General features: G+C 49.1%; 2 protein-coding genes across 10 annotated transcripts in view; one reads left to right on the top strand and one right to left on the bottom strand.

Annotated features, from left to right (window-relative positions):
* GNB1L (G protein subunit beta 1 like) overlaps positions 1-867 on the top strand; it is a 67695-nt gene extending 66828 nt beyond the window's left edge. Inside the window, exon 8 of the mRNA XM_065567992.1 lies at positions 79-867. Coding sequence (XP_065424064.1) covers positions 79-192 — 114 coding nt within the window. The 3' untranslated portion in view covers positions 193-867. The remainder of the gene's footprint in view (positions 1-78) is intronic.
* TBX1 (T-box transcription factor 1) lies at positions 263-27170 on the bottom strand. Of its 9 annotated transcripts, none has more exons than XM_024105707.3 (9): positions 26797-27170; positions 20846-20968; positions 18759-19185; positions 13000-13101; positions 10029-10200; positions 8979-9134; positions 6014-6081; positions 5671-5771; positions 263-2791 (listed from the first exon to the last, which is right to left on the bottom strand). In XM_024105707.3, exons 1-9 carry the CDS (start codon positions 26819-26821, stop codon positions 2382-2384), a joined length of 1584 nt encoding a protein of 527 aa, XP_023961475.2. In that variant the 5' UTR covers positions 26822-27170; the 3' UTR covers positions 263-2381. The 9 variants fall into 9 exon arrangements, with proteins under 9 accessions (XP_023961475.2, XP_065424055.1, XP_023961478.2 ...); XM_065567983.1 differs by having other exon boundaries at positions 18759-19134; XM_024105710.3 differs by lacking the exon at positions 26797-27170 and adding an exon at positions 21100-21636.
* Between the last annotated feature and the right edge of the window lie 714 nt (positions 27171-27884).

Genomic DNA, 27884 nt, shown 5'->3' with positions numbered 1-27884 from the left:
CTGGTCCCAGTATGTATGTATTTGTGTTCTAGTGTTACTTGCAAATTAAAGTCTAACCCTGCAAATTGTTCCACACAGGTGTATCTCTGCAACCATATGAAGCCTCACACAGCACAAGGATCTATCTGGTTATATAGAACAACTTATAAGATCAGAGCCAACACTGCCTTTTTTTGTTTTCCCCCAAAGTGACCTCACTTTGTATGGGGAGGGACTTCAGAACACACAAACTGATCAAACACACCCACACCCACACAAAAAAGAAGGAAAACCATTTATAAATGTCACTGTCCAATGTCTTTTCAATGTAACTGTAATAAGATTATCTACACATATCTATAAATATCTACAAGTATCTACACTGTTTGCAGATATGACTCTTTGGTTGTCTTGACTTTTCCCTACACTGCAACTATTATGAAAACAAAACCAAAAACGTTTGTATAATCTCTGAAAGAAAAAAATAAATATAACAACTTCATTAAACAAAAGCTTTGGCACTAATCAATGTCCAGGTAACAAATCATAGTGAAAACTCTGAAATAACAGCGACAAAGCAACAGGGCATGTCAGAGAGCAGTTTCCACCTGTCTAATAATATGCACAAGTCTATTTCACATCAGCCTTTTTGAGAACAGTTATTATTGTGTAGTCGGACACTAAAAATTTCACAATTCACTGCAAATGTCAAATAAAAACACATGGTTCTTGCACAAATCTTCACAATGGATCCAAATTTTTGTAATGGAAAAAGTTACAGAAAATATTCACATCTGCCTGTATCTCTTCTGGATAGAGCCTATTGCTGAAGACTGGATAGACATTACTACGTGATCTTAACATTTGCCACTTTCACAAGGTAAGGAATCCCCTTTCAAAAAGATACCAAGAGAACACTGTGGAATTTGCAATGCAGAGGCACAAATATGGATGAATTAGAGGACATAAAATATAACCTCTCTCTTTCCACAGAATTCTGTGGAGGAGAGGGAGGAGGACGGAGGCACTTATAAACCCGCATGGTCAATTAGCCGTTAAATCCTTCTCTGAAATACAGGACTGGCCTGACAATTGGTGGAACACCAAGCAAAAACGTAGTCTGGATATTCATAATGTGTAGCTCGAGACATATGTCAGAAGCTAAATTTTGGGATGTGGACCATCTCCACAAGAAAAGCAACCTGAGGGGAGACATAAAATGTATTTTCCAGATGTAAGAAGGGGCATACAGCAAGCAGCCAGTTGCAGCTCTGCCAGATATAAAGGGCCAGCCCCTGAAAAGCATGCTGGGGGGGGGGGGGGAAATCCTCTAAAAGGCCAGGCTGCAGTAGAGAGTATTTAGACACCAGGAAATCACCAGGCAAGGTAGTGCTGCTTTGGTGGTGTTCTCATCACCAGCAATCATGAACCCTCTGAGAATATGAAAATATGGCCCAAACTTTGTCTTTTTTTCTGTATGCTTGTAATGACCTTAATACCGATTGTTGGGAAAAATAAAAGTCTGTAGCACTGTTCTTGGCCTTGGGCTACATTAGAGAAGCACCGGGCCCCAAACAGTTGCTTGTGTATAAAGTTGCCCCCTACAACCTCATCAGTCATGAAGAGATGGGCCCTGGCTGGAGGTCATCTGGCAACATCAAAACATTTCCTAATTTAAGCCCTACTTCCACCGCTAGTCCCCTGGAAAATACAGTGGGGAGGGGGAGAAGGTTTAAAGCCAAGGGAGCCCCCAGTCCTCCCACGTCAGTGAGTCACAACAATGCCACTCAGGTGGATCTCACGAGGAGTAGGATCAGGCCAAGGGACTGCAGGTGCCCAGGGCCAGCTGCTGAGCACAGGACATCGTCTCATTCGGTGTTAACGTGATTCCCCCGCCCCCAGGCCAAGTTTCCTTCCAGAGCCCACATGGGCTGGCGCGGGAGGGCCAGGCCTGGGCGCTGGGAAACCGAGAGTCTACGGCTGGCTCTGCCGCAGGCGAATCACTGCCCCTTCCCAGGGGCTAGTCACCCCGGCCGGCCTCCTTCCCGGGGCCTGGGGAGGACCGCGGCCGGGCGCGCGAAACATCATCAGTGCGGTGGGTGGTGCCCGTGGCTCACCCGGGAGCGGGAAGCGCCGCCTCTGGCTTTGTCGCTGGAGCAAAGCGAAGTGCCGCGGCCAGTCGCCGGATGCCCCGGGCCCGGCCCGGCCCCTACCTGCCTCGCTCCGGCCTCCGGCCCGCCCGCTCTCTCCGGCGGGCCAGGGGGCGGGTGGGCAGAGCCGAGCAGCGGCCCCGCCGGGCCGGGCCGGGGGAGGCACTCGGGGCGGCGGGAAGCGGGAGTTCTCCTCTCGGCAGCCGGGGGGCGCACACCATGCAGGGCAGGGCAGGGCAGGAGGCGGGCGGGTTACCGCGGCCCGTAGTCGTAGCTGGGCGGCGCGCCCGCCGAGGAGTACACGTTGGCCGGCGGCGGGCCCATGTGGTGGTGGTGGTGGTAGCCGTGGCCCCGGATGCTGGGTAAGGGGTAGGGGGCGGGCCGGCTCTTCGCCCCCAGGTAGTGGTCGTAGGCCGCCGCCGGGTACTTGTAGGGGTGGTGGTGCAGGGGCTCCGAGGCGGGGGGCTCCAGCCGCAGTTCGTGGTGCGGGGGGCTGGGCCGGCTCCCGGGCGTGCTGCTGAGCTGGACGAGGCCCCCCGCGCCGGGGACGGGCAGGGCCGGGCTCAACACCCGCGACATGAGCTGCTGGTGCGCGGGGTCGGCGTGGAGAGGGGTCCCGCCGGCCGCTTCCCGCTCGTACTCCCGTCGGCTCTCCGCAGCGTCTGCAACACAGCCCGGGACACGGAACGGGCAGGGCAGCCGGTTAGAACCTGGCCAGGGCCCCCAGCGCCCCCCCTCCGGCCACTGACACCCCAGCACCGAGCCAGCCCCCGCCCCAGCGCCCTCCCAGCCACTGACACCCCAGCACCGAGCCAGCCCCCGCCCCAGCGCCCTCCCAGCCACTGACACCCCAGCACCGAGCCAGCCCCCCTCCCAGCCCCCGCCCCAGCGCCCTCCCAGCCACTGACACCCCAGCACCGAGCCAGCCCCCCTCCCAGCCCCCGCCCCTCCCAGCTACTGACACCCCAGCACCGAACCAGCCCCCCCCCCGTGTTCCCCCGGCCACTGACACCCCAGCACCGAGCCAGCCCCCCCCCCCCAGCCACTGACACCCCAGCACCGAGCCAGGGCCTCCAGCCTCCCCCCCCAGCCACTGACACCCCAGCACCGAGCCAGGGCCCCCAGCGCCCTCCCTGAGATGTGTCGCCCCAGCCACTGTCCCACCACCCTCCCTGAGAGCCACTGAGCCGCCAGCCCCCGCCCCAGCGCCCTCCCAGCCTCTGACACCTCACCACCGAGCCAGCCCCCCACCCCGCGCCCTCCCTGCGATGCGCCCCCAGCTACTGACACACGCACCGCCTTCCCTGACAGCCACTGACACCCCCTCCAATCACCCTGCCAGTGCCTCCGGAAGATGGAGGAAAGGGAATCCCACAGACACTGACCCCATTATCTAGCTACAGATCCTAACACCCTCCCTGCGCCTCCGGCAGGCGTCAGTATCACGACACCTAGCCACAGACCCCAGCGCCTTCTCAGCCTTAGGGAGTCCCCTAGACACTAATCTCCCCCCCCCATCCAAAACACAGACCCCGTCGCCCTCTCTGAGCCTTGGGAAGAGTCCCCTAGACAATCAGCTCTTACTTCTCCTAGAGGTGTTCTCATGCACTGAACCCAACTTTACCCAATACATTTCAAGCACGTAGAAAACCAGAAAAGCATCCAAAGAAGTGGGTTGTAGCCCACGAAAGCTTATGCTCAAATAAATTTGTTAGTCTCCAAGGTGCCACAAGTACTCCTGTTCTTTTTACAGAAAACCATGGGTATTTGGGGATTCAGTTACCCTTAAAACAGGAGGATGGAGGGCTGCTCTTAAATTCTCTCACACAAATCCTAGTGAGAATGTACAAGCCGCATGAAAACACCCATTGCAAAAAACTACTCGTTGTAAGCATGAGAAACTTTTAAAACTGCCTTAAATGAAATGAGTGAAAAGAATGAAAAGAGTCTCCTGTGGAATGAGTGGGAAGCAGAGCAGATCTGAATCCATGAGTGTCACAAACTTTTAGGGAGTTCAGTAGATGCAGATTATGCTGAAGATGGGGGTACAGAATGGGAATTATATTATTTCATGTCGTCAGTAAACATATATAGCTGCAGTATTTTGCAGCAACAGTCCAAACCTCAGCAGTTACAGGAACATTGCTGTAGCATTGTAAGACTTCCATAGCATTTTCTTCCCATAGAGGGGTCAAATGCTGTCACCCTAACTCATCTTTAAAGTATATTTGTCTGTGAGTAGTTGCACTGAAATCAGTGGGGGAGCACAATCTGGTCGGATGAGTATTTTTTGTCCTGGACCTTTTAGTCTGCACCAGCCCCAACAATCACAAACAGGGAAGCTTAGAAAAACCTTCTCTCCCTCTCTACCCATGTGAACTTTTCCATTTAACACAACCACTTTAAAAAAGGAAAGCCTTCAATTCGTTTCGCTGCAAAGACTATGTTTAAAAAAAAAAAACTGAAGGGGGGGGGGGAGAGAGAGGGGAAAATCCAGGGGAAAAAAAGCAATGATTTTTAAATGAAGTGTTTAAACATTGTGTTCAACAGAAATCTGTGCTCCTGGGACAATACATTTTGACTGTGATAAATAGAGCTGAATTGACTGACAAGTTTGTACACGCTTGAAATTTTTGCAATTGTGTAACACTAAACAAATACAGACTTTTCTTTATTTTAATAGGCCTGGAGTGTGCTAGGAGAAAGGCCCCTGGTTGTCTTTGCAGTTGTTTACTCTGTGTAATGGAAAAAAAAAAATCAATGAAAAGTTCCCAGTGTGTATGCTTAAACCATGCACTAGGTTAAATACAGCTCCTGAATATTATGGGATCTACATTGAAAACCACCAACTTGCTTTTTCAAAAGGGCAATGCATGCAAAGCATCTTTAGGATATATGTGATTGCGGGTATGTCTCCATTTGTAAACGAAACATTTTGTCAAAATGCCTGAATGAAGGAAACTCAGAATTAGAAGCATATTAGGAAGGAGGGTGAAATATCTTATTTTAAATTGGAGGGAAAGGCCAGTGTCAAGTAGTTTAGTTAGCACACTCAGATACTACAGTGATGGGTGTTTTAAAAATACTTTAAAAGATTAGATTAGATTAGATTAGGCCCAAAATGTATGCTTTGTTTAAAAAGAAAAAAGTTAAGATTTTTTTGGGAAAAATATAATCCCAGTTATTAATAGAAATGTTTCAATTTTTTATATGTCAAAATCATTTGGATTTAAGCATTCCTTTTCTGCCTTGTGTTAGTGTATGAAAACCCAAGTTGAAACTGACTGTAAATAAAAAAAAAAATGAAATTAACCTGTGCAGTTTTACAGCCGTTATTGGTGGAAGTAAAAACAACAACAAACACCCCCAACGCCTCCCCCCACCATAAAGGGTAAAAGGTAAATGAAAATATTCAGCCTCTTGATTTTGATTAATTATTAATAACACCAGTAAGAAGATATACAGGATATTTATATGTCCTTTATGTAAACTAAAAGTGTGTGTAAGTCTGTGAAGATGGAGGAAGATGCAGGAAGCTCACCTTTCTCAGTCCCATTCTGATGTGCAGGGGAAGATACTGGATTCCTGGACCTGGCAAAAGCACTCATCAGAGGAAGGGCCCCTGGTCTGTGATTCCTGGGCCTAGAACAGAAGAAAAGAGCAGCATAACACTGTAATTGTTTCAGTCTAAAGGGCACTGCCTACACATTAGGGAATTATATTGCTCTGACTAAGATGGCCCTATTAATAACTCCAGTATGCAACTAGGACCTGATCCCACCCCACTGAAGAAGTCAATAGGGCTATTCAGGTGCTTGAGCAAATGCTTAAATTCCTTGCAGAATGGGGGCCTTAATATGGTTAGTAAAGGACAACAGACTTACCAGTCTTCTGGATCACAGTCTCTGAATCCTTTAGCGAAGGGGTTGCTGGCAATCTTGAGTTGTGTGATCTGAAACGAGGAGGGAAGGGGGGAAAGGACTTTGAGTGGCACTTGCAGATATTTCTGATTAGAGAGTGCCTACTCCTTTAAACTGACTTCTGGGACAAATCAACCGAGTTTCACCCAGTATAATGGAGGGGGCCCAAATAGTATGTGCAGTCCTGGTTCCTCTTGGAAAATTATAGGCACCAGCAGGTTTGAGAGCTCTCTTTGCTTTGGAATACAGACATGTGGTTTCCCTCTGCTCGGAAATGCAGAATTGTATGCTATCTAATACGAGTTCAAGGCAAAGGGAGAGGCAGCCCGAGTCTGCTGCTGAAGCTGTGTAAATGCACTTGTAAGAAAATGCCACATTATATGGGTCACCACCAGAGCAGCTAAGACAAATCACTGGATAAATCATACTTATGTATTTATTTAATTCGCCAGGGAGAAGGCAGGACATTTTCTATATTTAAGCAAATCCACGGATAAAGTATGTGATTGTGAGTTTCCGGAATGGGTTGAAAAACAAACTTTAAGCCCCTCAGTGACAGTTCCAGCCTTAGAGGTCAAACTGATAGAAAGCAGGAGAGAAAGAGCAGCTGTCCTGAGCCATCAGGCAAATGCCAACTTGGGAGGGATGGGGGAGCCCCTTAAAGGCGCAGCACCCAGCTCTCAGCCCAGACGTCTTTGACTCTGTGGGTTTTGGATGTTGTCCAAATAATAATTGTGGAATTTTTTTATCCGTGTAAATTTGTTTATTTTAAAAGCTTGAAACAATTACAAAGGGTGAGATCTACACCTTTGGCTTCCTGGGAATAGGCACAACTAACTGTGCTAATAAAAATAATCAAATAATAGATAATAAAATAAGCGTTTTAATATTCCTACGAGACCCAAGAGTTACAAAGGGAAGAAGGAATCTGGCGTTCAATCAGCTCTCAGAGTTGGATAATCATATTTTACCTTGCGCTATTGGGAAAGATCCTTAATTTGAAACTCTAATTATAGACACGATTTGCTCCTCGGTTTATACTAAATGAATGTTATTTTAAAAAGCGACTGGATTTAATGCTACCCAAAATATGTTCTATTATTTGTGTGTTCCTGACGAACAGACCCAGGGTGGCAAATGCAGATAAGTAAAATAGCATATTTGTCCAAACAAATTTTGAGTGACATTTCGCAGCGTGAAGGCTGTAGTTTCCCAACTAGCCCGGGTCTCGGGTTTACATAGGTAATGATGTCCCTCTGGGTTTGAGGAAGTTTTCTATGGAGTTAAAATTGCAAATCTGGAGCTCACGCAGCTTCCTCGGAGTGCAACAATGTAGCTTTGGAGCAGGGCTCCCTGAGCTATCAGATTCCATGAAAAGTCAAGGAATGGCTTTAGCAGATGGATAGGAGAACATCTCCCTAGACACCTTCCACAACTCGAATGGAGACTCAGAGACTGACACTTAAAAACCCCAGTTCAGCTCAGCCGTCTCATGCTCCAGACCTAGAGGAATCTTCAGCGAGGCAGAAAAAAGGACAGCAGATTGTTTCAGAGAAAACAGTCAGAACTCAGTAAACGCTGTTAAACTGATAGGCGGTGGCTCTGCTTACCCATAAAAGCTAATAGGCCTGTTCCAAAGTCCCGTGACATTGACTTCAGCGGGCGTTGGATCAAGCCCTAAATGGTTTGCAGTTCAAAGACTTGTTTTATTATTTGGTCTCCTTTCTCTCTTAGGTCATTTCGGATTTTCTCTGAAAGGAGGAGGAGATCTCTAGTTCATAGGCTTTGGGGCGACTATAAAATAATGTAGTACCATAGCTTGTTGTACACATGAGAAAATTAATGCTTAAGATGGAAAGAGTGTTTCTAATACAAACAGCAATTTAGCTTCTCTACAATTATAAATCACTCAGATGACTGTTTAAATAATAAAACTGTATATTTAAAAGGTTATATATTATCATTCCAGACTAACTTGTGTTGTAGTCTGACATTTCAAATATTAAATTGGTTTTGGATCCAATGATCAATCTAAAGCAATGAAATGATGTTTGTGTTCCGTTTGTTATAATCACATCTTTGTTATTAATGTTTTATTTGGTTTCCCACTGAATGCTTAGTCATTTCTACTGGATCACACATACATATTTTCCCCTCTTCCCCTTAACTAAAGTCTATACCATAGTAGTGTATTTGCTAAGAAGATTTTCCCTCAAACTCTCCTTATGCTTTATTATACACAGTAATATGAGATATACAACAATTCTCTGGAGAACATAACAAGGGGTATCCGTCTAGCAATCCCTGTTTCAGTCAGTGCCTGTGACCCCGAAGGGCTCTTGCTTCACAGTTGCTATAGACTTAATTAACATATTTTCTTACAGAATCCGAAATGCACATTTGAAATACTGAGGGGGGGGGGGGAAGGGGGAGAGAGTGTGTGTTCCTTTTTAACAAGCTCTAATTATTCTAATCGAGACAAACAAACTCAATATGACTCTTCAAGTGCGTGTTTTAATCCATGCGTTGAAAAAAAGTGCTTAAACCCAGAGCATCTGGCAACTCTCTGATTAGAAATGAGAATCAGAGTTTTTCAGATCTGGCATAATTCATTTTTGTTTAACTATTTTTTTTTTTTTGCGCATTGAGTTGCTTGAAAACCTTCTTTAGAAAATCATACGGGTTTTTTTTTTTAATTAAAGAGAGTGTTGAAAGGTGATTGCATTTACCCAGTTCCAAGAAGCTAAAGACCCGTTCTATTTATTTGTATACTAACAAAGTTTCCACTGGCTGGGTATTACCTTTTAAGCATTGACTGCTCTGAATTAATATCCCCCCTCCTTCCCGGATCTCCATCCATCAAGGGGAAGGTTTTGATAAATGAAGTATCGGAGGGTTTGTGTCTCAGTAATGAACTCCAGATCCTCACCCTGTGATTCTGATAGGCGGTCACGGCGGTGAAGCGGGTCTCCTCGAACACAAACGTTTTAAAGTTCTCCTCTGCATACTTCTCGCTGTCTTTCCTGGGGTCCACGTAGACCACATGAAAACGAGGCTGGTATCTGTGCATGGAGTTCAAAATGATCTGAATGATAAAACGAGCAAGGAGATCATAATTGATTCATTCTACACCAGGCCGAGCGCTGAGAGGAGAGCACCGCGCTACGGGTATTGCACCCCTCCCTGCACAATGTCAGGCTGGCAGCCTGGAAATGGGCTCCTGGGGGGGAAAGGGGTCAGAGAAACAGCAGGGTTGCAGCTCCTCTGAGGCTACGTCGGTGCATAGTATTAATTCGGGTTAATGAAGGATTGATTCTTGTAGGAGGCTATGCAGTGAAACGCTCCGCACGTTGCTCTGAGGTCCTATTTGAAATCCTAGGCACAAGCACTGCAGGGGGGGGGTCCCGTCTGAGCGGGATTCCCCAGCGAGCCTGCCTCCTTTAAAGAGGTGACTTCATGGGGGGCCAGACCGTTCTGCAGGGAACAGAGGGGAGAGCTGCTACAAGCCCATAGGCTCCACTATTAAATATAAAGAAAAAGGGAAGGGGGGCATGTACCTGAGCTACTGGGGAACATCGAACTGAATGTAAATAGGCGGGAAATCTTGGGACATACCCAATATATGGAAAAGAAATGGGAGGATCAAATGGCTATCAAAAGAGAACAGCGTGTAGTTAACTCTGGGCCAGCCTGTTTTCCTTAAACACTCATTATTCCCCATGCAGTCAGTGCCCATCTCTGAAGCCAGTGGAAGTGGTGGGGATGCAAGGAATGGGGGAATCGGGCCCTTAGGGAAAAGTTCAAAGCTAAACTTAAAGTGTCCTGTGCCTCCTTCTTATGGGCCCGATCCAACTCCTGGAGTCAGCACTGGGTCTGGCAGCAAATATGACATTTGGGGTGTTTCCAATCAGAATGAGCAGTTACTGAAAGGACCCGATCCACCATTGCCTGATCCTTGGTTCCCCTCCCTAACACTTACGTGCCCATTGTCATCCAATAGATTGTTGGTCAGCTTCAGTTTATCGAAGGATACTATTTGTTTCATCCACTGGGCTCCTTTAGCAGGAGAGTCGGGGTGATAATGAACTCTCCCTGGGGTAGCAGGGTCAGCTTTGCCGGCCACCAGCCAGGAGGAGCTGTGGAAGGCATATCTGCAAAGGAGAGGCAAAGCTCTGTCAATGGCACTCGTGCTCCAGTTGGTTAAACATGTGCCTGGTAACAATCGGAGTTCTGCTCTGGACTAGCCACGTGAGCCAAGTCCTTACAAAAACTCTAGGGTTTTCTCAAGGCTTTCCCCATCTACACCATGGCGAGGAGAACACATGAGGGCTGATCCTGCTCTTAGCCAAGTCCTGGTAAAATTCCGCTGATTTCAATGGTGCAGGATCAGGTCTAATTAGCGAAGGCCAGATGCTAACACTCCTACTCAAGTTGGATAATACCCAGTGCGCAGTCCCATTCGAGTCAACGGAACCACTGGTTACTCAGCCTGAGTAGCTGTATCAGTATTTAGACTCTAAGATTTGAGTTAAGTATTATTTTTCTCGGTGGATTCCTTATAAAAACCTCTGGGCTGCTCTGGGAACGGAAAGTGTAGTTTTTACACAATTAAAATCTAGCTGTAAAGCTAGTGTGCGGAGCAGGAGAGCGCTTCCCCACTAATGAACATGGCCTCTGGTTTCCAGAAAGCCAGTGGGAAAACGCCAGACTTGTTGACAAACAAAACGTTTTCCTAAATTCTCCGGTGGAATTCGCAAAAAGGAAAATCTGCGCGACAGGGAAAATGTATAGCTACCTGCACATATTTGGGATGGAAGCCAGAAATGCTACCGAATAAATAAAATGTAAAGAGTGAAAGGAAACCCTTTACACAGTAATGTTCTGGCTTTAAGTTAAAAGTGGACATTTATGTGCAGTTTAATAGCTGATCCAGAGTTTAGCAGTCTTGCTACAGTCTTTCAAAGTCCATATTCAACAGTAACATTAAAAACAGAGACCAATCTTCTATGCACGTGTTTACTTTAAAAGCCAGTGTAGGCACAGGGGGGAATTATACACCATTGGAGTTGAGCAGAAACATTACTTTTTTTAAAAGATATTTTCAATTGGATGTTATATATCCCATTTCCCCTGACAAGCAAACGTTTCTGTAACGCCTTGAGAATTTGGATATCTGTCTAAATATTTATATATTCGACGCTGAGATTCATATGCACACTGGCTTTTAGGCGTCCTGATCTGAAGCGAAATGGATAATGAGCCTTTCACTGTCTTCAAATTAAAGGTGTTACAAATCAAACCGCATCATTGATTTGTGAGCCGCCTATTTCCCAGGTCTCCTTCCTATGCGCTCACTGAAAACAGAGAAAGAATTTGGAGAAATATGCGGTTGGCTTTGTTGGTGATTTTCCAAAGTGGCCTCAGGCTAGGACAATACAAGCTCTTTTCAGTGAAACATAAAGAAAACTAGTCTCGGAGGTTAGCGCGCACAGAGCAATACCCATTCCCTTGCTGTACACAATCACGCCCCAAAGCAAAAGCCTATGGGGATCTTTTATATGAGGTGAAAAATGAAATGTGATTCTTAAAAAGAGGTCTCTCCGACGTGGAATCTTCAAGAACTTTGATAAACAGCGAATTCTACAAACACTTTTCCTCCTAAAATCGCTGGTCTATAGTTATTGTGCTGAGAAAGCCATTTTACAGGCAGCATTTAGCCTGATTTAGAAGATCGACATTTCTCCCTGCAGATGCAGTTTATGAACTTAATTTTAATTTTTTTTTAATATGAGAATTTGGGGTGAGTTGTTTTTTCCCCCAGAGATAAGTAAGAGTCTCAGTGTCATGGAATAAAGGGATTTAAAAAAAAACACTAATATCTATGTTTTGACTGTGTGTGTACCTGTAGAATATCCTGTTAGGATGAGGGAATATTTTACTTTAAAATACGTTAGGACAAATTCTGCTCTCAGTTACACCGACGTAAATTCGAAATCACTCCTAAACTCAATGGAATGATATGGAATTTACAGCGAATCACACCGAATCTGGCTGGCTGCTCCAAGAGCTAACTACAAAAAGGGGTGGCACCTTTTTATTACAGCCCAGATATTGTATTTTAAAACAGACACCCCCCCCCCCACACACACACACACCATGTGTGGTATTTGGAGAAATCTTTCCTTTCAGTGAGGAAGCCACAACGGATTCAAAACAATAAATCAAGCGTTTAGATTCCAAATCTAGTCCACTAGATTTTTAACTTCAGCCCAGACTTAAAGCACATCGAGAGTCAAACTAAATAATTGTCCCCGTGATAGAGAAGAACGCTTCTATCGTTCGAGTCCTGGGGCTTGTTAGGTGATGTCATAGAACCTGGAAATTTGAAAGACCGGTCAAAAGGGGAGCTGGCGGGCAGGGGAGTAGTGTGAATCCATTGCTGCAACAGGAGATCTATATTTAATGGCAGAAGCCAACCTAGACCCAATCTATTTTTTAAAATAAATATTTAACCTTTTTCTGTGAGAATTACTCAGGCTGTTGTGCATGAACTCAACGCACCCGTGTAGCTGTAACCAAGCCTAATTTATGAGCTGTCTGACATAGGAGTAATTTTACACCCCCGGTTCAAATACGTTTCAATTAAAAAATTCTCTCACTCAGCATCTTGCGCGGAGTGGACAGGCACCTGGGTGCGTTTCACACTGGAGAGCTGCCGGGTTTAAGAAGGCAGGGAGGGGAGGGGGAATCGTGTTCGCGGTTCTGTTCTCCCTCCCTTTGCCATTCACAAGCAGGGGTGAGCCTGGTCCAAAGCCCACTGAAGTCAGTGGAAAGGCTCCGACTTGCTGCTTTGGGCACTGACTCGGGGAAATATTTCCATGTGTCTCTTTCCCTCGGTTCCCCATCGCAGTCCCGGCTAGAGGACTCAAGGAAAAGCTTATTCTACTTGCCGATATCTTTTGTCGTCCACGGGTACAAAATCCATTAACAACATGTAATCAGCCATGGGGTCCATTCCAAATATCTTCACCTGGAAGGTGGGGAACATGCGCCTGGGGCAGGAGAGAAAAACCACAAGGCGTGGGTCAGAACAGCCACCAGCTCCTCGCCTGCAGTAATCGGGGACTCGCATCTGGTCCCATTTCACTCCATTCTATCTGCACGGGGATCGTTTCCCTCTTGCAGATAAAACCTTTTCCTCCTTTCTGGCTGTAGATCGATGGACCGAGCACATAAATAGGTGATGAACGAGGGTGAGTTAGAAACCATATATTCATTCCCTGGACCCGGGAGAGCTGGGGGACTTTACAGATCAAAGATTTACCATATTGTGGACTAGACTCAGACCGTGGGGACGCTGAAAATGCAACAGATAATTGGAGTGGGGGTTCCATGGAAGAGACATAGGGCCCAATCCTGAACGCCTTCCCCAAACAGACCCACCAAGATCAGCCCCTAGGGCATGCATGAAGTTAAGTTAGCCGAGTATTTTTATACTGATGTCAAATTGCCTTCTAGGAACCGGTAAAACTTTCCTATTTCAAATCTTATAAGAAGTCACCGAAGGACATGAAAGAGCTGGGACCCGCTGAGAAGTTAGATTCAGTTCTAGCGCGGCTAGATGAATCTCACACAAGGCTCCTGTGTTTTAATAACGAGCTGTTATTCCGGGGAGGCGGGGGAGGCTTAGAGATGCGCCAGGCTGGCGGACAATCGGAGCGCCTCCCTAGAAAGGGTATCGCTGTCTGTGTCTCTCTCCCCCCCCCCCCCATTTCAATAGTGTGTGAGTGAGGGGTTACTTTCCCTGCCATTTGGCAACGTCCCCCCACCCCGCAAGCTGTTTGCACAAGGTTGAAAGCTCGTTAGTTGCAAGAGTCTCTTGCAGGGTTGTGCACAAATGCCTGATAGTTCCCCGGGGGTGGGGGGCTTTATAAGGGAGCTCCCAGGAGAAATCTGTCCGTGAACTCGCACATAAAACGTTGGCTGAACATTCGAGTTTGATTTCTGTGATTATACATACAGCTATAAACCCTGTGAACAATCCCTTAGAAATCAGAAGGTCACTAGAAAGAGAGTGACGATCATTTTAAATTCCCTTTCGGGGTCTTTCAGACGTAGCTCCCCAGCTCATGCTCGCTTTCCAAAAAAAAATCAAAACAAAACAAACAAAGAAAAACAAGCAAACCAAAAACCAACACCGCCCCCCAAATAAAACAGACGAAATCTGTGCGGGTAAATAGCAAGAGAGGAGACCCCCAGCCTCACACACACAGTCCAACGGATCCTAGCGCAACTCTTCTATTCACTCCCAGCCGAATAGCACCGATCTAAAGAACTGCTGCGTTTGTGGGGTCTGAACGCGCGTCCGAGATGCGCACACGCTCCAGTTTTGCTGCTTCTCTCTGGAACCCTCCAGGAATTTCTCCCTGTTCACACCCACTTTGCTCGGCTCCCTGAAGTTAAAGCAGGAGTGAAATGTGTGTGAGCGCGCTGCGGGCTCTGTATCCCGGTCTCCTCTCCGGGACTAGCTTGACTGGCACTGTCGCCTCACAATGGCAAAGGAAGACACGTGAAATACGCCCGGGAGCCCTTTGAACTCATTTACTTTCTAAACCAGGCTAGTGGGGTAGGTGAGTTACCAAGTGTCATTTCTGACATTCCATCCCCGCTGTACCGAAAACACACGCACCAGGCCAATGGGGCAGGGGGTGTGTCTGTCTCTCCTGGGGGGGGGGGGGTTCAGAGCGTTCCCCCAACTCCCTACATTTCCTGACGCGATAGTCACTTGGTTCCCCTCGGACTCCCCCAGCGCGCACGGATTGGGGGACAGAGGCTCCTTTCCAGCGCCGAAGGGGCTCAAGGCCACCAACGCTCTGTTCATTTTGCAGCCGACTGACCAAGTTTGGTCTCGTTTTCGAAAACAAATATCCCCAGCTAGGCGTGCGCTCCGCGGCACTGTCCCCAAGCCAGGCAAGCGAGCATGGGACATTTCCCCTCCCAGCCAGGCTACCGAGAAAAGTGGAGAGGGTCTCTCTTCCGCATTTTCCTCTCTTGACTTATACCAGGAAGGGGCTCGTTCTGCTTTGGCACCTTGACCCGCACACACCCAGCAATGCGTTTGGAGGCCAGCATTTTCCAAAGGCTGCGAGTTAAAGGTGAACTCAGATGAGCTAGTGAAATGGAATATCAAACCCCCCCCCCCACCCTAGTACGTAACAAATGCGCCAATTGCCTTTGTTCCATTTAGAGCCAATGCTGAGGGCTGGGGGGCTGTTTACCCCAAAGCGTTGGTCTGCTTTTCCTTCTGTTTTAGGTTTGCTTGTTTTGCAAGGCGAGCAACCAGCGCGTGGGGTATTGCAGAAAGCGCGTGCAAGGGCATTTTAACCCACCGGCCTTTACATTTATCCACACTGAAGCTCCAGGGAAAAAGTAAAACAATCTACATTTAGCAAGGAGGTTGTCTAAGGAACCTAGCCCGCTTCCCTTGACTTCATTGGAACGCGGTGGAAAGGCAAGTTATTTCTATTACACATTTGTTTATCTCCAGTAAATTTTAGCCCGGCTCCAAACCCATAAGTTCCCGGAGTTTTTGTAACAACAATTACTGTTGCTTATTCAACCTAAAACGACACAAGCCTCCATGAAAACACAGGGCGCTCCAGGAACCAACGGGAGGTGGCAAGCTAGTTAAGAAGCCATTGGTGATGCTTTTTGTTGTTAAAGTTATACCAGCTCCCGAGGAAAGCATAATATTTTCATACGTTACTGATTTGTTTTAGCAAATCAACGCGGACATTTAAACTGTCCTCTATTTAAAAGATTTAAACCCTTATTAACCTTAACTCCAGTGTTTCTTTTTTTTAAATGAAGCTTTAAACAAACAATTTAGCGTGATAAACCCCAGCTAAAAAAACACTTAAGGCCAACACAGGCAACCGTGAAAATAAATGAGACCATTAATAGAGCGCAGTGGGGCTACCTGGAAGCAGCAATCTGCCTTTCCGATCTGTTTGCATGTTTTATTTTACCACCAGTTTTACATCCCTTGCTCGTTCAATTAACCCTTTCGTCATTTAAACCTACTCTTTGTTTTAATATCATCTCTGCACCTATACAGAGTTATTTCACAAAGTCTCCTGCAGAGTCGTTGCCGAGTTATTTATAACGCAGCCGTTCAGATTTCTCCCTCTGTCTCACCCACCCCACGCTCGTCTGTAAAATCAAAAGGACACTTCAGAGCTAACAAAAAAAATCCTGTTTTCCCGACAGGCTCAGCTGTTAGCTAAAATGGCCTTTTCCGTTAAAAAAATAAAATAAAATAACGAGAGAGACTCAGATGCGATTTGTATTCAGTGACGGCGGGTAATGGTGACACTAAAGCATTTAGGGAAATAAAAGGAACAATCCTGGACAACATAGTAGAGGCTGCAACACGGAGCGAAGAAATCTCCAGTCGCAAGGACTAGTCAAATCCAGAGCCCAGTCGCGAAGACTAGGAAGGAGACTATACTCCGTATAAGGCCTGGCGCTTAAGGCCCAGGGCTGGGCTGAGAAATGCTTTGTCTAGATGAGAACAAGCACCCGGGGTTCGGTTTTTTGGATTCTCCCCACCAACCCCCGCACTGTCACCGTACCAAAGCAGTGACGCGAGCCTGAGCTCTACAAAGCTCCTGCACCGAGGTTTGGAAAACACTGATGTTGTCCCTCTCCTCCATAACCCTTAAAATCAATAGAGGCCTGTCTCTGGGATAGAAAGCAACAGCCTGGCTTGTGCGCGTTAGAGATGCTGAAATCTTTTCCTGGTGTATTGTTCACCACAGACAACAGTTCGAAGGACACTGGGGATGATTTGCTGGATTCCGCAGCCTTTTCAAGATGAAGTTACAGGGGGTGCCATTTGCTAACCTGCTCATCAAGGTATTACTAAGTGATAGGATCTACAACATTATTAACGACCGGGGGAGTCAGTCAACATAATCAAAGCCACAAGTACAAACTCCGATGGCGAAAGTCGAGCCACCCGGGTGTTTGTTACCGCTTGAACAGCAGAGAGAGCGTCAAAAGGCCTCACAAAAAGAGTGACACTAAAAGGTGTTTGCAGAGACAGCCCCAGCGGGGAAAGGTTTTAGGAAGTCTTACAAGAGAACACATCGCAGTGAACGTCAGGTCCGTGAACCCTCTTTATTCACGCTCAAATGCTATAAGAAAACGAGGAGCTCACAGCAGCCCAATACCAATGCAACTCAGGGTCAGTTTAGCTATTTCACTTGAGATCACAGTTAAATGGTGTCTAATTAACAGACAGGGTCATAATCCTGCCTCCCCCATCCCCCAGGTAGCTGTTGAATTAGCTGTAGCATAGAGATTTCCTTTTTACACACGATAAAACGTTCGCGTCCTTTGTTCATTTCGACGACGAAGCTTTATGCTAACTGGGTGTGCTGCCTTCTAGGGTTTACATTGATGGGTTCGATCCGGCTCTCCTCAAACTGGTAAGCTACCCACTGAAATAGCTGGGAGATTTACCGAAGAAAAGGATGCTGTGTGGGGCCCCATAATTAATATTCTCAGTGCTGGTAATTTGTGGATTCCAGAGAAGGAAACGTGGAAAGTACTGGAAGGTGAAATAGAGCTGCTGTGGCTTCTTATCTGTAATCTCTTCACGCGTGCTCTAAAACATCCGAATGGGGATTCATTTCTGCCCCAGAAATGCGTTTGAACAGAGGTGGGTGTTAAACGGATCCTGCTAATCTTGTTCGTAAAGAACAGTGTCCTCTGCAAATACATCGGATTTTAAATCTCGCGTTTGAGAGTCAAAGACGATGTTAATGGTACTGACTGTCGTAGTACAGTAATCAGTCTTCGACGTGTTACATAACTCTCCCCCCCCCCCCCCAACACAACTTTCCTATTCGAATCTTCTGGGGAGTTGTGTACATTTTAATGCACTGCTGTTAACTCAGGTATCTGTACGGGACTTTCGCAGAACATCCAAACCCTTCGCTCCACAAGAAAATGGTCGATTCTGCTCTTAAAGAAGCACGGGCGTCAAATGACTGTATTGGGGGCTAGCAAGGTGATTACCCCGACAGAGGGGATTTTTAAAAACAGTCTGTTTTCTTCCCCAGAGAGGTATTTGCTCGCTAACATTTCACACGAACCCATAAGGTGGTGGCTCTAACGGGAGCCCCACATTAAACTCAGCACTGCCGTGTACGAGGCATGAGTCAGAGACCGAAAAACTACAGCGGCTCATTTGGTCGGGATCTAACCCCGCAGCCCTCGGCAGAAAGGGCCCGAGCAAGGCACCCGCGCAGCGACGAGCAGCCCACGGGGCGCTATCGGTTATTTCGTTATCACACCGGGACACTTCCCGCTGGCGGGGCTATAAACGTTACGATGCTTTAAGCGCGCAGTAAAAATGTATTTTCCTGCGCTCGTAAAACCGATCATAAAAAAAGCCGAGGAAGCCCTAGGGTAGGCGAATTGGGTGGAGGCAGGGTTCGCTGGGCTGACAACTCTGGGTGCAGGGCTGAGCGGGGCACCGGGAGAGGGACCCTTGGGGGCCACCCTCTGGGATTGCGGGCTCTGGGGTGCTGTGTGCGTGCGGAGGGGGGGTGGAAACGGCTTCCACCCCCAGCACGAACCTGGTTGAAAACTCCCTCCCCGGGCCTGCCCCAGCCGCTGCGAGCGGGGAGGCGCCACTGACCTGCCGGCCTTGGTGACGATCATCTCGGTGCCCAGCTGGTTGAACTCGTCCCACAGCGCCTTCATCTCCAGCTGCACGCTGACATTGGCCACCTTGGGGTTCTTCTTGACGGGCGCTTTGGCCGCCGGCGCGGCGGAGCAGCCCGAAGCAGCCGCGCCGCCGCCGCCGCTCTCGGGTGGCTCCGGGCCGGGCGGCGGCGGGTTGGGGCCCGAGCCCGGGCCGCCTCCGAACGGGTAGCCGTGCTGGTGCGGGTGCTGCTGGGCCGAGCAGGGCTCGTAGTGCGGCGGCTCGGGCTGCCCGTAGGGGTCCCCCGGGGAAGGGGAGAGGTGGTAGCCGCCGGAGGCGTTCAGGCTGCTCAGGCTGTTGGCCGTGAAAGCTGCAACATCGCAAAAATGGGACAGCTGGGTGAGCCAGGGGCTGGAGATGGCTGAAATCATTCCAAAAACAGGCGGTCAGGGCTCGGCTCCGGCTCCCGGCTCCCCCTGCTCTGCGCGCCCGCCACCGCCGCGCCCGCGTCTTCACTGCGCGCCCCGGGGTGCCCTCCCTCGCCCCAGCCCCGCCTCCCCCCCTTTGGGAGCTGCTGGGCTCCCCCGGGCAGGCTGAGCTCGCGCGGCGAGGCTGCCAGGAGCCGAGGCGCTGCAGAGCCCGGCTTATCTGTGCAGAGGGCCTCCCCTCGCCGCAGAACCGGTTCTTATTTCTATTTAGATAAGGCGCTGCAGGTAATGGGCCTTTCCTCGCCTAGGGACTGGAGCCCTGACGAGTTGATTGACAGAGGAGTGCGCCTTTTTAATAGCCCGCCTGACACCCATTTTTCACTCCCGAGCCAAAAAAAAAAAAATAGGCATCGCCCACAGGACCCTCCACTAATAAACAATCTACACGCGCACCGTGCAGGGAGAGCTCTATCCCCCAGCAAACAGGCATTGGAATAAAGCAGACTGCCTGCACAACAACCGCCTAGTCCCCGGGAACCGCTGGAATTTGTGTTCTACAATTGTGAATACAATCTGATTCGCTTTGCACAAGCTGCAGGACTGAAATATTCCTGGCAACACACTCTTGTCTCTCTGGATGTTTGTCCCTTAGATTATTATCCTCCCCTAGCCCCCCCCCCCCCATATATTTGAGAAGGATTTTTTTTAAAAGCCCAATCAACTCTGCATCTGCACTTGAAAAAGCAAGAGAATTCCTAGAGGGTGCGTCAGTACCCTGCAAATCGGTGATTTTTAGCCCTTTTTCATTTGCTGATCCCTACACAATTTAGAATGGAGCTGCAGATCCCTTTTTACATCTTAGATATCGTCTGCGGACCCCCAGGGGTCTGCGGAATACAGGCCGAAAGCCACTACTCTCAAGGGATATGGGTAAAACCAACAGAATTGTCACTGATCGGGATAACAGAATGATAAGATACTGAGGGAGAGTTTTGTGTTTACAATAAAGTGGGGGAGGAAATAGAATCCTTTAAAAAGACGAGGGTGACCAGATCTTTCTAAAGAGCTTTGACAGAAGCACAGGATTGTTTTAATTGCGGATTTGGGACGTGAACAACCCGCTCTTTAGGTTCCAAGCTGTGCTGTCTGATTAAATCTCTTCGCAGTCAAAACGTCATTAAAAACAACACCGATCTTTGATAAGCCTTCCTAGGCCTCTGCCACTTCCACCTCTTTTTGTCTCGGAAATACTGTCTTTTTCCTCACGTTGTTACTATTATTTACTCACTACAGCTCAGGGCTGGTCTCTTAAGTAGCCCGGAGTTGCTATAACCAGTTTTTTATTTCCGTTTACCGGCTGCAATTATTTTTTTTTTTTTAATATTTTGACGCTTTGACGCAGCCATGGCAGGGAAATCAGCGGCAAAATACACATTTCCCCACTTACATTCAAAACAAACCCCCGGCACAACTGCTCAGAGGTTATTCCCCTAAAATCCTGCATCCCCAAGATTTGCTCCACCCCGCCTTTTGTTTTGAATGCATTTCCCCTCGCGCTCTAGTGGGGCTTTGACTTCTTAGCTCCCGGGCTCGGATTTGCAACTGCCCCAGCAGCCACAAGGTGAACGAAGCTCAGGTCCGGGCTGCACTTACCTTCCATGTCTCTGGTGACGGTGCTGAAATGCATCCTCTGCGGCTGGGAGCCGGGGCTGAAGTGCTTGCTAAGGCCACAGCTGGGCTCCTCCAGCGCTTCCTTCCCTGCGTGCTCGGCGGCGACTGAAATCAGAGAGGCGATACTGAAAGCATTTGCCTTGGGAGACAGAGGGCTGTTCTCGTCCATAGGGGAGACCGATGCAGCAGCCTCCCCCACCCCCTGGCCTCGCCAAACGCTCCCCCCGCTACCACACCATCCAGCCAGGCACCATGCGCCGCCAAGATCGCTGCACCGCCTCGAAGGGGCCACGGGAGGAAGTTTTCAGGGCGCTCCCTTGAGGTCTGCGCTCAAGATCCCTTCGGCGTCTGCAGAGCAGGCGGATCGGGCCCCAGCAGGCGCGGCTCCCGGGCGAAATCGGCTGGTCCCGCAGCGGCTTCCCCCTCGGTGATTTATTGATTGATTTCTCGCCTCTCTTCCTCCCCCTCCCGCTCGCAGCAGGGAAAGTGGCTCCCTTAAAGGCGCGCGGCCCCGCTCCGGGGGTGGGTGATGTCACATTGGAAGCCTGGTGCGTCTGCCTGCAGCGGCGGCGGCGGGGAAGCGGCTGCTGCTGCCCAGAGTCTGTCAAAAGGCTCGGGCGGTTTCCGCGCCTCCTGGGCACAGGCAGGGAAACACCGCCGCGCGCACGCTGCGGGGGTGGGGTAGGGGCAGGTTGTATTTAAATGGCCCCCTGTCAATCACTGGCGCCCAGGCTGGAGGGAGCCGGGGAAGGGGGAAAGAAGAAAAGCGGGACGTCACTGCGGATGTCCGGTCCGGCTAAATACTCAGTGGTGCCCCCCCCCCCCGCCCCTCCTCCAGTCAGGGGGAGCTTTGACACTCTGCTGCTCGCTGGACGCAGCTCCCACCAGGCTCAGAAGAAGCAGGACAATCACCATTCTGAAGTCCTTCCTTCGGCAAAACTCCAGCCTGGGCTTCAAGGATGGAAAATAAGGCTCATGGGGTATTGATTATTATTACCCGCCGCGCTTCTTCGGGCAAACTCCAGCAAGGACGTTCAGCATTTTGCTCATATCATAATGCATTCGTAAATAATAATCATCATTTTATAATGACCAGCAGCATTGTCATGGGCCGGGCTGCAAAAACCAACCAACCAACCCTGTGTGCCCTATCCAGCTGTATGTCTGGTACAGATTATTATTATTGTAGCAGAGAATCATCGCCTTTGTTGGTGATTTTTTTTTTCATTTAAAGCCATTTTCCTTCCTGCTGAGTCAGAAAAAAAGTGTGACTGCGGTTTGTTCTTTAACATGCAATCTGTTGATTTAAAGATTTGACGGAGACATATTTAGAAAGTTTGCAAAAATGGCTGTATGAACCTGCTTCGTGTATCATGGTATAATTCAGTTTGATTTTTAAAAAATAAAATAAACGCCTTTCAGGGAAAAAAAAACGTAGTTAGAACAGGACTTTACAGACAGGTGTTCCATAATATCCTGTTTTTAGATTATATTCATATTATTAATCTAGATAGCCAGATATATAAATCTGCTTAATTGGCAGTCACGTGCAAAGTTATCCTTGAAAGGGTTTCACCTTTATCAAATGCAACGTTGTAAGGCCAAGCAGGGAAACAGTATCGCCTTTCATTGCTATAACAGACCTAGCATATGTGCAATGTGATACTCACTCCAACTATATCAACCCATAGGATAACCCAAGGCAAACACAGCTTGTTTAGGAGTCTCTCCTCCTCTGCATCAGAAAGGCTGAGGTATTGGACCCGAAAGAGTCAAAACTGCACCTCTGGCTGCAAATTGACGAGCACAACCGAAGTCCTGCCAAGTTGCTTCCAGGTGTGTGTCCAACGTGAGACCCAGGCGAGCGCCCCTGAAAGTCACAAAGCGTCGGGGAATGTTGAGCCCTTTCTCAAAAACAAACCAGCAGTGTCACTGGAAGAGGCAGTGAACAAGTAGGGAACGCAGTTCTGGTTGCATAACCCCATCAATGCAAAGGTGGTGCACTAGGTTTATATGTAATTGCCCTGTACATAGCCTGAGGGGTCGATTCTCATATTGAAATCTTATTATCTTTGGATGTGGTAAAATATGTGCAGAGAGAAGTTACAGAATCCGGTTACATCTCTGACCTGCGGTTTTCAGATTAAGGCATTACTTTATATTATGTTAGAAATTATTGTATATTGTTAGTTCAGTCAGCAGTTTTTCAGTTCCCCGGTCTATTAACTGAGACATGGAGGGGGGGCAGATTATTTGATAATCCTCCTATTTGTTGGAGATGAGCCGCACTGATTTTGTGTACACGAAAAGTGGATTCAAAACGGCAACCGTAACATCGTTGGTGTGACAACGAAAAACATCTAAAATCTCTTACTAGACCATTTATTCTAAAAGAATCTCATCTATATGGCGCGGAGCGGGAGACTATTACCTAGAAAACAATTCCGTCTCAGCTCCGAACCTACTTCGGATTTCCCTTAAATGTCCATTTTCATGGAACCGAATTTACAAGCATCCAATTTTATCACCCAGTCGAAAAATCGCTAGGTGAAAAGTAAATATCTCCCAGGTGCAGGGGGAAAAAATCCGCCCAATCCAAAAACCCAAGCTATTTTTAAAGAGGAAACATTTCACTGGGCCTTAGTGTTTCCCTTTATCTTTATCTTTTTCACTTTCATTTGTCTGCACGAGCAGTCTTATCAAACCCTTCCCCGATTCCCCTCTAATTTTTTTTTGCTAACTTCACTGAAGGGCTGATTCTTAGGATTTCGCCCTTTTCCATTATACACTTTAAAGAAAGGGTCTTGACACCACCCTATTCTCTGGCGATCTCCTTTCGGACTTTGTGTTAGTAGAAATCGCATTGAGGAGCGCTCTGTTTTAATGGGACTGGGCCCAACCCTGCGTAGTCGAACACTTTTTCAATGGAAACTTTGCCTATAAGGGGGGATCGATCCCCCAGCCCCGCTAATCCATCACGATCGGTAGATTAAGTCTACAAAGCGGCCGCGTCTTCAAAACCTCGGGCAGCGCTGAGCACCTATGCTTTCAAATAATCAGCCCGTGGCGGGTGGCGGGGGGGGGGGTGTGGAATAGAGGAGATTTCCGATAACACGTCAACGTCTAGGATATTCTTGACATCACACCCCAGAGCTATTTTTCTATTTCACGCCACTGAAAACGTCCCAACACGGATGAGCCAAAAATCTCACCCACGCGTGACATGAGCAGCTACTCAGCCATGTACCCTCGCCCAGAGACAGGCGCAAGCGTCCTCCATTACTTGCCAGTCGTTTGCACTGGATTGCCCTGAAATCCGGGCTGCACTAGGAAGTCATAAAACACCATCAAGAAATGGAAGCGAAAGCCTCTGTGTTTAGCAATGCCCTGGAGGTTGTAAGTCATAAACCTATCTACAAGTGGAATACTTTCACTCGGCCGGCTACTTGCCAGCCGCACGGGGCGCGGGGCTTGTTACAAGGGTTTACCCGAGTTGACCCTCTCCGGGTCCCCAAATCCTAAATAAACCCGAAAGCCCAGATCCAAGGACAGCGCTCCAGGGACACATTCCTCGCTGTTGGGCAGAGATTAGTGACACAAAGGGGCAGTGGCACCGTCACGCGCCCCCGAACTTTTCACGCGACCTTCTCCGAGCAGCCGCCCAAAGCAGCGAGTCTGCGGAGATGGCTGGTGAGATTGGTGACACACAAGGGACTGTAGGCCGAACACTGTGAAACTGGCGTAAATTCGCAAGAGAGGAGAATCAGGCCTTAAAACAAAGGGACTCCGTTCCTCCCAGCATAACCTGCAGCAGGACTAGGGTGTGAGCTCTCAGTGGGAAATACTCCTTGCTCATCGTTTAACTCGGCCGGGTGGAGGGAATCCTCTTCCACGGGTACTGGAGAGTCCCCTGGTACTCTTCAGCCTCGGTAAGGCTTACGGGGAGCAGGCCCTTGGACTAGCTGGGGTGAGCTCGCCCTGACTGAGGTGCAGGCCCAGGGTTTGGAGACCTGAGATAACAACGACATGGGGCTGCCTTCCTGCTTCATGTGTGTCACCTACCTGCTGCTACAAAGCCCCTAAACCGGGAACTATCCAGGTGATAACAGACAAGAGTCAAGCCTAGGGGATGAGGAGGAGGGGGGCAGGGAAAAAACCCTGCCAATAGGAGTCAAACGGAAGGAAAGATCGATGAGCCAGAGTTGGCTTTTTTTGTGTGTGTTAGAAATGTCACTCCGGGATAAAACGATCCCCGCCTGATTTATTCCGAAGGATACAATGTGAATTCCTCGGCAGAGACTTTCCTTTCAGGCCCTGCCAGGTGGGTGAGGCAAAAGCCACTGGTTCTTCCCAAGAGGACCGTGTTAAAAGCTCGGCTTGGTGGTTTCCTCCTGGCCCTGTGGGCTTTGGCTTAGTCCCCTGGATTCTTGTTTAGAGGCGCGCAGCTTTCCGCTCTTCGCCGTTTGCCAGTTAAGTGCGGTTTTCCTCGCTGCGCTATTGATTTTTGCGGATCTGCCTTTAGAGCGTTATGAAAATGGGACTGCGCCATTAGAAGAGGGCAGAGAGGATGAGCGCGAAGGACAGAAAAATAAAATCACCCTCGTGCCTCGTCTCATGCGATTTCCTAGCTCCGCTTTCCCTCCGAACGGATCGTTTCCCGTTTCCTCTCGAAATTGCTTTCCAGCTCCGAACTATTGGCAACTACGCGCTGCAAAAATACGTGCTGCGGCAGATGCGTACAATGGGCGAGGGGGTTCTGAATCTGGAACCAACGAGACATGTCGTAAACATGCGAGGGGAAAGCTTGGCCCGTCCCCGGCTAGAGAGAGCGTTTAAAGCAGGGAGAATCTTCAATGCCAAATACTCGGCCAACCAGAGCTCCCAGTACTGGCGTGGAAACCATTCTGAATGCAGCTGTTTAGTATTTAGCATTAGTGGCTCCTAAATGCGGGGCTCAGAGTTACCCGCTCACCTTTCTCCCTATGTAACTTTCGTTTGGTTTCTGCTGCGACTGCCGGGCAGCGGAGTTTATCCGTAGGTAATAATAGCTGACGGGTCGGTGCAGTTCCCTGTCCCTATTGCCGTGAGAAGACAGCCGTGCAACCCCCACACCACCCCGTTCGAGTCCGGCTTGGCCAGGACAAGATATTTTCATTTATTTAATTTCAAAAGGTGACCCCCGGACCGGAAGTGGTGCAGGCTGGCATGTCCAAACGGGGGATCGCGGGGTGCGCTCGGCTTCTGCTTTAGCTCCTTTCGTCAGCAATTCGAGCTAGCTAACAACAACCCGAGTCTCTGGCTTTCCCCTTTGCCAAAGAGCCCTTGGGGATATGGGCCTTCATGCATAAGGCAGAGACACCTCCGGTTACTTTCTATATCGATCGATAGTTGGCCCAGGATTGCACTGCTTCTAATGAGCAGCAAAGGGGTTTGTATCGTATCAGCCGGTTTACATGTGATAACCCCCCCCCCCCCAGTTGTTTGCCGCTCTTGAACCAGGTAATTGTACATGAAAGGTCCACTCGCGGTTAACCATTTCCTTCCTCCTGCTGATGACATCAGCTAACAATTGACAGTGTCACAATGAAGCATATTCTCCACTCCGGCCTTTACAGAAAGCGCTAGAAACGTTTATTTCGTACAACCTCAAGATTCCCATGCAGGAAACACATTATTATATTATTAAAATACAATATTAAAAACTCAGCAACATATATTTCCTCTCGAGGGGTCACGGCTTAAATGCCCACAAAGGCAGGCGGGAGACCAGTTAAAAGCAATACCAGATTTTTTTATTTGCAATCCCCCCACACTCCTTTGATGTTTCCCCAACTCTCAGCCATTCCAAAGAGCGGCAGCGATCCTCCCCCAGCCTGGAAAGAGTTAATGCCGCCTAAGGAGGGAGACGGCTGTAAAAAGAAAGGGATACTTACGACACCGCTCACAGAGGGTCAGCATTCGCTGCAGCTGCTTCGGGTCTGAGCCCCGGACCCGGGCGGCTGCCTTGTTTATTGGGATGCTTCCCCCTGGGCTAGGGAGTCGCGGGACTTTTGCGTCCCCATTGCCCTACGCCGCAGGGGCAGCCGGTGCTAAACGCCGCCGGCAGAGGCTGGGGGCTTGCCACAAGCCTGCCCCTGCAGTCCCACAAGGGAGGGGGGCTATATACCCCTGCGCCTGCGAGGGGCTCGGACTTGAGAATGGGCCGCCTGCCTCTCCCGGGCGCAGAAGGGACAGTGGAGCCGTAGTGAGTGGCACGGGGCCGGCGCTCCCTGCCCGGAGTGCTGTCAGTGAAGTTCCCCGGCCGGCTGTCCTGAGCACTGTAACCTTGGAGGGGTCCTCCCCCACCCCCCACCCCCCCAGCCCCTGCACTTCCTGTTGGCTGCGCCTCTGGCGTCTCTCCGCTCTGCAGCCAGGTGCTCTCTGCCTGCCCCGGCAGCTGTGTCACTCCAGCCCGGCCCCCGCGCACTCCCCCCAGTCGCCCGCACCCGCGATCGCTCGGCCGCCCGCACCTCTGGATGGGAGCTGGGGACCAAGGTGAACGAGACACCTCCCGCACACACACTTCTGCAAAGGGGTGGATGGAGCGGCGGTGGGAAGCGAGGCCTACAGGAATCACTCCGCTCTGGGGACCAGGCTGACAGACCAGCGGGGGCTGAGGAAAGGAAGGAGCAAACTCCTGGGGAGTCAATCCCCAAAGTAGCGCTGAGAGGGGCGGATGCTCCCCAGTTCAGGGGTGCGCCTGGCCAGTGCAGGGGAAAGGATCGAGGCGAATCTGTTCTCTGCCGAGGGGATCAGGTGGTGCTGGTCGATCCGAGAAAAGTGCCTAGTTCTTGCAAATGCCACTGTTGTTTACCACTTCTTTAGCCAGCTCCCGATGGTTGAGATCCAGTTGTGTCTTTCCCTTCCCTCCTTTGACCCATCTTCTCTTTCCGCCCCCTTCGGCCTCTATCCCACTTACCCCCTGTTCCTTCCCTCTCCTGCTTCTCACTCATAAATACATAATCCCGCCCGTGCTACTGTG

The sequence above is a fragment of the Chrysemys picta genome, chromosome 15, assembly GCF_011386835.1.
Source record: "Chrysemys picta bellii isolate R12L10 chromosome 15, ASM1138683v2, whole genome shotgun sequence".
NCBI lineage: Eukaryota > Metazoa > Chordata > Testudines > Emydidae > Chrysemys > Chrysemys picta.
Note: the sequence above shows the minus strand (reverse complement) of the source record. Positions and strands in the feature narration are given on the sequence as shown.

Coding starts and splice junctions, on each gene's coding strand:
- TBX1 (XM_005281115.4), bottom strand. CDS start 21,032: ATGGACGAGAACAGCCCTCTGTCTCCCAAGGCAAATGCTTTCAGTATC. Junction 6,082..8,978: donor CCGCCTATCAGAATCACAGG/GTGAGGATCTGG, acceptor TCCTCGTTTCAG/ATCACACAACTCAAGATTGC. Junction 2,792..5,670: donor TCAGAATGGGACTGAGAAAG/GTGAGCTTCCTG, acceptor GCTGTGTTGCAG/ACGCTGCGGAGAGCCGACGG.